The sequence below is a fragment of the Eulemur rufifrons genome, chromosome 14 (genome assembly GCF_041146395.1).
Source record: "Eulemur rufifrons isolate Redbay chromosome 14, OSU_ERuf_1, whole genome shotgun sequence".
Classification (NCBI taxonomy): Eukaryota; Metazoa; Chordata; class Mammalia; order Primates; family Lemuridae; genus Eulemur; species Eulemur rufifrons.
Window position 1 is genome coordinate 36676194 of NC_090996.1, and position 8544 is coordinate 36684737.

The window sequence follows — 8544 nt, forward strand, 5'->3', positions numbered from 1 at the left end:
GACCAATGTGAGTTGGAGGCGGGCGGCACGTAGCGCCGCGCTGCCGCGGGAGCTGCCGGGAGCGGGAGTGTGCGGGCGGAGTCCGGGGCCATGCTGCTTTTCTGCCCGAGCTGCGGGAACGGGCTGATAGTGGAGGAGGGGCAGCGCTGCCACCGCTTCGCCTGCAACACGTGCCCCTACGTGCACAACATCACTCGCAAGGTGGGCGGCGGGCGCCTCTCGCAGGCCGCCCGCCTCGTGCGACCACAGCCCCGGCGTCCGCCTCGGTCCGCGCTTTCTCTCCCGTGGTCGCCACCTCCGAACACGCCCAGGCTCCCGCCGTGTCTCGTCCCCCCGCGCCGTCGCCCTGGCCGAGCCGCAGGCACCTCTCCGGGGCTGCTGCCACACGCTGGTTCCCCTCGCTGTGTTGGGACAGTGGCCGCGGCGCTTCTGCTAAAGCCTAGGCAGACGGCGGCCGTCCCAGGCGCGGACACCTTCCTGCAAGCCCAGGTTCTGCCCGGGCCGACCAGGCTGTGACAGCGACCCCCTCCCGGCTTGTTTCTCTGATTTCAGGCCCTAATGTTCCTCCTCTTGCTCGTTTGCCCCCGTGACACCGGCCTCTTGAAGGCGCTCCCAGCGTGCACGTGGCACCAACGGGGCTTTGCACGTTAGTTTGCCCGGTTCACTCTTCGCCTAGATAGATAGCCGCCTTGCTTGTTGATCTTGTCTTTACTTAAATGATCATCGTATTTTAAATTGCAGCCCCTCCCTCCAACATATCCTCCTTCCCTGTTTAAAATTTTTCGCTGGGCTCATTACCTCATTACGTAATTTACTTACTGCTTTGTTTATTAATACTAGGGCATAAGCTTTCCGGAGGCCGGGATTTTTCTGTTTTGTTCCCTCCTGTGTTCTGGCCTGAATGCCTAGAAGGAAACCTAGAATATAGCGGATATTCAGTAAGCGAATGATGCACAATGTGCTATAACTTTAAGTTACTTTACCTTGGTAATGCATCTTTGCTTTTTAGACTCCCTTTGCTTCTTAGAAGTCAGAGCACATTGGTGCAACCTCATTCTTAATGTTTGCATACTGTCATGCTAGACCTATGGCTGTGTTGTGGGGGAGTTTGGAGTCTGAAACTATGGGAAGAGTGAACTCTTGTGTAACCCTGAAATTTCAGGGACAGATGATAAAACTAGGGAAAGACACCAAGTGGGACCTGCTTTGAAAGCTGTCTGCAGGGAGGGAGTGGCCGGGATACTTAGCTAAATGGTATTGGTTGGCTTCAGTTGTATTGGTTTCTTTCATCTTGGGTAATCAAATTTCTTAGAGGTATGGGAGAAGAAGAGAGTCACACCTAAGATTTTTTTTTTTTTTCTTTCATCCCCCTGCTCCAGTGCTTTCTCTGGCCTTTTTTTTTTTTTTTTTTGAGAGAGGGCCTCACTCTGTCGGCCAAGCTAGAGTGCAGTGGTATTATCATAGCTCACTGTAACCTCGAACTTTTGGGCTCAGGCCATCCTCCTGCATCAGCCTCTCGAGTGGCTAGGACCACAGGAGCCACCACCATGCCTTTCTACCTTTTTTTATTATTTAGTACCGAGAGAGTCTTGCTTTGTTGCTCAGGCTGATCTCAAACCCCTGGCCTCATGCAATCCTCTTACCTTGGCCTCCCAAAGTGATGGGATTACTGGCGTGACTCTCCAGTCTTTGCAGAGATCTGTGCCAGCCGAATCTCTCTCTCCTGCTTGGGAGACATGCAGTCACGGATCCTCTAAATTCCAGGGCAGCTTGCTGCTCTGTGATAGGAGCTTTGTTTTCTTTGGTGTCCCTCCGCTCTGTTGCAGGAAGGAAGCCTGGGAGACACTCGACGGCAGTTGCGGTTTGATGTCCCAGGTTGGTGCCGTTCACTTACTTGAGCCTGAAGGCTTGTTTTGTTTGGTAGGTAACAAATCGGAAGTACCCAAAGCTGAAAGAAGTGGATGATGTGCTTGGGGGAGCAGCTGCCTGGGAGAACGTGGACTCCACTGCAGGTGAGAGGGCGGCCTTCTCCGTTGCTGAGCTGAGGGCAGCTGAGGCTGTCGCCCTGCCACTCCGTGGCCGAACCTATGAGTGCTTGTGTGATGTAGCTTCTAAGAATAGAAACCGTTTTCTTCTTTAATAATGATTATTTGTGTTTGTGGATATTTAATAATTTGTTACATAAACAATATCGGTATAAGCCTTGGAGTCACCCAGGCCTCAGTTAGATTCTAAGGACAAGCTCCTATTATCGTAGGACCGCGGTTGGGTCTCTTGACCCGTCTGGGGCTAATCCATGGTCCTGGGTTGTGAGAGCATGAAGTGCTCGGTCTGTAACGGGCACTCAGCAGGTGGTAGCTCCCACGACTGGAGCAATAAGGATCAGAATCTCGGGAGAAAAATATGTTCTTTTTGTTCTAACGTAGACTTATAGAAGTTAATGCCAGGGAGAATTAAACTGCAGTTTGGGTAAAAGAAATGTTTATTTCAAATCTTGATTCCTGTCTGATAGATTTGAGCAGGGAAGGAAAGAGGAGGGCCCTAGATACAACCTGGATCAAGAGGGGGAAGAGCTAACTCATGATTAGTACTCTCTTTTTCCCCCTATAGAAGAACGTACAAATCTGCTATGTGAAAGAGTTAGCACTGGCAGAATTTGTCATTAAAAGCTGGATGATGTATCTAATGTTAGAAGTAGAGTTTGAGGCCGGGCACGGTGGCTCACGCCTGTAATCCTAGCACTCTGGGAGGCCGAGGCGGGTGAATCGCTCGAGGTCAGGAGTTCCAGACCAGCCTGAGCAAGAGCGAGACCCCATCTCTACTAAAAATAGAAAAAAATTATCTGGACAGCTAAAATCATATATACAGAAAAAAATTAGCCGGGCATGGTGGCGCATGCCTGTAGTCCCAGCTACTCCGGAGGCTGAGGCAGGAGGATCGCTTGAGCCCAGGAGTTTGAGGTGGCTGTGAGCTAGGCTGACGCCACGGCACTCTAGCCTGGGCAACAGAGTGAGACTCTGTCTCAAAAAAAAAAAAAAAAAAAAAAAAGAAATAGAGTTTGAGAGTATTTGAAGGTGTTTCTATCAAGAGCAGGGTCAGTTTCTCAAAGTGAAGGCACTTTGAAAGGTGTGGGATGTGTGGTAAGGTGTTGGTAAGAGTAGCCTTAGGAACTGTTGCCAGAGTGGATCCCTGGGCGCAGTGGCCTGCTGGGAAGATGAGAGGGCCAGTGTCCTAGCCCAGGGGAAGGTGATGCACTTAGGAGGGGAATCAACGCGGTGTGCAACACACACAGCAGACGTCAGTCACTGTCTCAGTCTGTGCTGCTCTAACAGAATGCCACAAACAGGGTAATTAATAAAGAAAAGAAATTTATTTCTTGCAATTCTGGAGGCTGGGAAGTCCCAGATCAGGTGGTCAGCATGTTTGGTGTCTGGTGAGGATCTGACTGCGAAGTGTGCTGGAATGCGGGGAGCAGAGACCCGAGGCAGCCCCGGGGGGCCCCGAGGTCTCATGGGTGCCCTGGGCCCTGCCCTTGAAACCGCTCTGCCCCCAAGGCCCCGGCACTCTCGGCCTGTGATGAACATGGAACCCCAACCTCGAGGTCTCTAAAGTGCCTTGGAGGGGGTGTCATTTTTCCGTTGTCTTGATGAGTAGCCTTTGCCTTCCTTCCGTCCATACTAATCTAACCAAACAACTATTTGACCACATCTGTGGTTTTCTCTCCTAAACACACTTTTGTATTCTTTACGTAGCCAGGCTGACAGTTTTTTGAATCTTTACATTCTGTTTCCCTTTTAAGTATAAATTCTGGCTTTAAATTGTTTCTCTTCTCCAGTTTTACCATAAGTAGTTATTAGAAGCCATACAGCACCCCGAACTCTTTGCTGCTTAGAGATTTCTGCCAGACATCTTAGTTCATTGCTTTAGAACTTTGTGGAAGTTCTGCCTTCCACAAAGTCCTGAGACAGGGACATAATTCAGCCAAGTTCTTTGCCACTCTGTTATAGGGATGGCCTTTTCCCCAGTTTCCAACAAGATATTCCTTATTTTCATCTGAGACCTCATCAGAATGGTCTTTGCTGTCCATATAGTTCTACCAACATTCTGTTCAGAATCACTTAAATCATCTCTAAGAAGAATCAGACATTCCTTATAGCTCTTCTCTTTTTTTTTTTTGTTTGTTTTTGAGACAGAGTCTCACTCTGTTGCCCAGGCTAGAGGCCGTGGCGTCAGCCTAGCTCACAGCAACCTCAAACCCCTGGGCTCAAGTGATCCTCCTGCCTCAGCCTCCCGAGTAGCTGGGACTACAGGCATGTGCCACCATGCCCAGCTAATTTTTTTATATATATTTGTAGCTGTCCATATAATTTCTTTATATTTTTGATAGAGACGGGGCTATCGCTCTTGCTTAGGCTGGTCTCGAACTCTTGAGCTCAAACAATCCGCCCGCCTCAGCCTCCCACAGTGCTAGGATTACAGGTGTGAGCCACTGCGCCCGGCCTCCGGCCTCTTCTCTTCTTTTGAGCACACACCATAATCAACCTTAATGCTTCGTTCATGGTAATACAGGCATTTTCTAGCATGTTACTTCAAAACTGTTTCGCCCTCTACCCATTATCCAGTCTCAGGCATTTTGTCAGAGCAGCACACAACAGAATAATTCAGTCACCTTCCATGTTATGTTTCCAATCAGTCTTCAACCAGATTTGAGAAGAAAAGTGGGACCCAGGGAGGGGGAGGACTAGTATTTTCAATGTCACAGGTCTCCCTGGTTCCCTTGGGGTTAGAGCGTAGTGGGAGTGATGTCACCGTTTTTAGATTTACCCTTGGCAAGGGAGAGCAGACGAGCAGGTAGGGTTTTTACCGTCTTTATATATAAGGATGGTATTACTTTATAAAGTAATACCTGCTCTTAGCAGGTATGCTTGTCACGAGCATCGCTTCTGTGTAACGCGGATCACCTGTTGGTTTCTCTCATTGGCAGAGCCATGTCCCAAGTGCGAACATCCTCGTGCTTACTTCATGCAGCTTCAGACCCGCTCCGCGGACGAGCCGATGACCACCTTCTACAAGTGCTGCAACGCTCAGTGTGGCCACCGCTGGAGGGACTAGGCCAGGTGGCCCGGCTGCCTGCGTGGCTGCCTCCCTTGTCCCCCAGGGGATTCTCAGCTGGGGGCATTGTGTGTTTTTGCTGGTGTGGCAGAAGACTGACTCTTTCAGGGTGAAGGGCCAGGTGTCGAGGGAAGTAGCCCATTTGCCTATCGGAGTCGATGAAGTTTTTAACGTCCAGGGAGTTTTTATGTGTGAGGAGGAGACCTGTACCTAAGTATTCTCTGTTGAAGGTCCTGTATATTCATCTTTTACATGTATGGGGCAGTTGACATTCCCTTACCACCAACCAACATCCCTTTCTTTTTTTTTTTTTTTGAAACAGGGTCTCACTCTGATGCCCAGGCGAGTGCTGTGGCGTCAGCCTTGCTCACAGCAACCTCAGACTCCTGGGCTCAAGGAATCCTCCTGCCTCATCCTCCCGAGTAGCTGGGACTGCAGGCATGGGCCGCCCTGCCCGGCTAACATGATTTACTCAGTCACCATCAGTAAATGGCTTTTTTTTTGCTTGGCTAACAAGAGCCACTTGGGTACTTAATTTGATTGCAGCCTCATTTTCATTTTTAATTTTTGTTAAGAAATTCTGTTGTATATTGAGAATAGTTCTAGTGGTGATTGCTTAGGCCGGTAACGTCAATCAGCTATTGTTTCATTGCAAAATAAACAATCTTTTGCCATCCAGTTTGATAACACTCCACTATGCTCTAAGAACATGACATCCAGAATGCACTGGTAATAAGCAAAGAAACATGTTACAATGTGACAATATGGTGGTCCTTGAAATATCCTGGGTTATAACCACAACACTGACTTGCGGTGAGCCAGGTAGCCTTGCAAAATGTGTCCCGGCCATAGTGCAAAGCAGCTGCATACGATACATAGTTGAGCGTGGTGTTTCAATAAAACTTTATGGACACAGAAAGTCGGGGGCCGTGGCACGCCTGTAGTCCCAGCTAGTTGGGAGGTTGCGGCGGGGGGGATCCCTTGAGCCCAGGAGTCTGAGGTTGCTGTGAGCTGTGATTGTGCCACTGCTCTCCGGCCTAGGCAACAGAGTGAGACCCCATCTCTAAAAGAAAAAACAAAAAACAACGTCGTGGACAGAGGGTTCTGGGAAGATGGTGACGAGGGAGGAAGCTCCAGGAAACTGTCTTTCCACTTAGGCAACAGTTGCACTGGCAGAATCCAATGTAACTGTTCTGGAACTCTCAAGGCTGTTCCACAGCTCGCAACCTCCAGGGGAAGCCTCGGATGGTAAACTTGGGGAAACTGAGGTGAACATCAGCCAACTTCAGCCCCTAGCAGCCATGCAGCCCCCAGTCCTGGTGCCGGCAGCCGTGCGTGTGTTCCTGGCACAGCCTCCTGACACCTGGTGGAAGTCAGGGTGAGCCGGGAGGGCCCCGTCTTCCAGGAAATTGGGGCTCTCTGTGCTGATTGCTGCTCCTAATGTGGCAGGTGCCGACACATAGTTGCCACCTCTGCCCACGCTTGGGCGCTCTCCTTCCCAGCTGCGGCGGCTTCCAGGGCATCGATGACTGAAAGGGATGGAACTGCAGGAGCAGAATGTGTGTGTGTTGTTGGTGTAAAACTGGCACAGAGTCAGGCTGGGGAGGCCTCCCCTCACCCAGGGCTGCAACCCTGCTGCTTGCCCAGGGCTCCTTCTCCCTCCTGCTCCCCAGGAGGGCCCCGTGCCGGCTCTCGTGGACGTTCTCCGCTGCCTGTGCTTTCGGATGTGATTTCCTGTCAACCCAGGCAAGTCTCAGTTCCCTTCTTTGAGGGATTCCTTAGGGTTAATTTTTCATCTGGTGTTACGTACTATTAGGATTTATTCCTTTTATTTAAGATGTGTTTTCACTGATTTATTTTCTTTTAGGTTTTTTTTTATGGTTTCTATTTCTCCTCTGAGATTTCCTGTGTGTCCGTCGGGAGCACATCTGCCTTGCTGCGTCTGAGCAAGGTTTGCAACCTTGCTGCTTGCAGCAACTTGGGCCAGGAGCGTCAGCCTCCACGACCGTCTTTCGTCTTGAGTGTGAGTCGCAGAGTTGTTTCTTCCTGTGTCCAGTAATTTTGTATTTAGCTTGGAAATTGTGAGTGACAGACGTTATTGAGACTGTGGATTCTGCTGTTTCTCTGGAGAACATAGTTGTTTTGTTTTCGTTTGTTGTTTTAGCGGGCTGCAGACTCTGTGTTCTGAGGTGGACAGCAGCTGAGACCTGTGTTCATGCTGTTTAGCCTTAGCTGGGCTGCTCGGGGTCGGCCTGCACGTGTGTAGTTCAGGGGTCGTCAGATGCAGAACTCGGGGCTCTCCTCTCTAACTTTTTGCTTTCCAGGATTTCCTTCCTCGTGTGGCCCTTGCGGTCTCTGCTTCTGAGGTTAGGGTGTGGGTAGTGTGGTCTGCTGGTCGTACGTTAGTAGAGTCTGGCTTCAGCAAGGTGGAAGGGACCTTAGTGGAAAGAGGGAAGCTCTTTTTGTCAGGATACTAAGGAAGGGACGGCTCCAGCGTGTGCTCGTAGCAGGACAGATGGGCACGCAGCTGATCGCAATTTAAACAGTTGAAGGAAATGTGACACGTCCCTAGTCATTGCTAGGGTGTTTCGTGGGTGTGAGCCTTTGATTCCATCTCTTCGTGGGTCTTGGTTTCTCAGACTCCGGAGAGCTGCAGTCTTCCCCAGACCTTATGAAAGGGATGCACACTACACACACACGAACACACGTGTGCACTTCCAAACACATATAAACACACATAAATATACAGACACATACACACACTGAAGTATGACCTTGTTTGGGACCCTGAAGAATACAGCCAATAAATATATGAAAATATGCTTATCTTGACTAATGATCAAGGAAGTGCAAATTGAAACAAAACTGAAATATCTTTGCCTATCGTATTGGCAAAGATTAGAGACTGATAATGTTTACTGGGTAGAAGTTTGTGCAAAATCTTTGTTGGGCCACTTGGCAATATCTACCAGTATTTAGAGATAGGGGGGTCTTGCTCTGTCGCCCAGGCTGGAGTGCAGTGGTGTCATCACAGCTCACTGCAGCCTCCGACTTCTGGGCTTAAGGGATCCTCCCGCCTCAGCCTCCCGAGTAGTTGGCGCTACAGGTGCCACCACCGTGCCCGGCTACTTTTTCTATTTTTTGTAGAGACGGGGTTTCACTGTGTTTCCTGGGCTGGTCTTGCACTCCTGGTGTCTACTGATCCTCCTGCCTTGGCCTCCCAGGGTGCGGGGATTGCAGGCGTGAGCCACCACACCCGATCTCTGCCAGTGTTTTTAAGAGTCTCATGCTCTGCCAACGGAGCTAGCCAGGCACCGGCGTATCAGCATTTTAAAATGCTCACCCTTGGCCGGGCGCGGTGGCTCACGCCTGTAATCCTAGCACTCTGGGAGGCCGAGGTGGGCGGATCATTTGAGCTCAGGAGTTCGAGAC

At 50.1% G+C, this 8544-nt stretch overlaps 2 protein-coding genes across 2 annotated transcripts in view; both read left to right on the forward strand.

The window, feature by feature from the left end:
- The first annotated feature begins 81 nt into the window (after positions 1-81).
- On the forward strand, positions 82-5402 carry POLR3K (RNA polymerase III subunit K). Its single transcript, XM_069487228.1, has 3 exons — positions 82-201; positions 1925-2012; positions 4985-5402. The coding sequence occupies exons 1-3, from the start codon at positions 91-93 to the stop codon at positions 5110-5112; spliced, it is 327 nt and encodes a 108-aa protein (XP_069343329.1). The 5' UTR covers positions 82-90; the 3' UTR covers positions 5113-5402.
- Positions 5403-5433: 31 nt separating this feature from the next.
- LOC138394796 (interleukin-9 receptor-like) overlaps positions 5434-8544 on the forward strand; it is an 18529-nt gene continuing 15418 nt past the window's right edge. The window contains exon 1 of the mRNA XM_069487231.1: positions 5434-7135. The gene's annotated coding sequence lies outside the window, so the exon portion shown is untranslated. The remainder of the gene's footprint in view (positions 7136-8544) is intronic.

Excerpts from the sequence above, each read along its gene's own strand:
- POLR3K (XM_069487228.1), top strand. The coding sequence starts at position 91 with ATGCTGCTTTTCTGCCCGAGCTGCGGGAACGGGCTGATAGTGGAGGAG. Across the intron at positions 202-1,924 it reads TGCACAACATCACTCGCAAG|GTAACAAATCGGAAGTACCC; the intron begins GTGGGCGGCGGG and ends TTTGTTTGGTAG. Across the intron at positions 2,013-4,984 it reads GAACGTGGACTCCACTGCAG|AGCCATGTCCCAAGTGCGAA; the intron begins GTGAGAGGGCGG and ends TCTCATTGGCAG.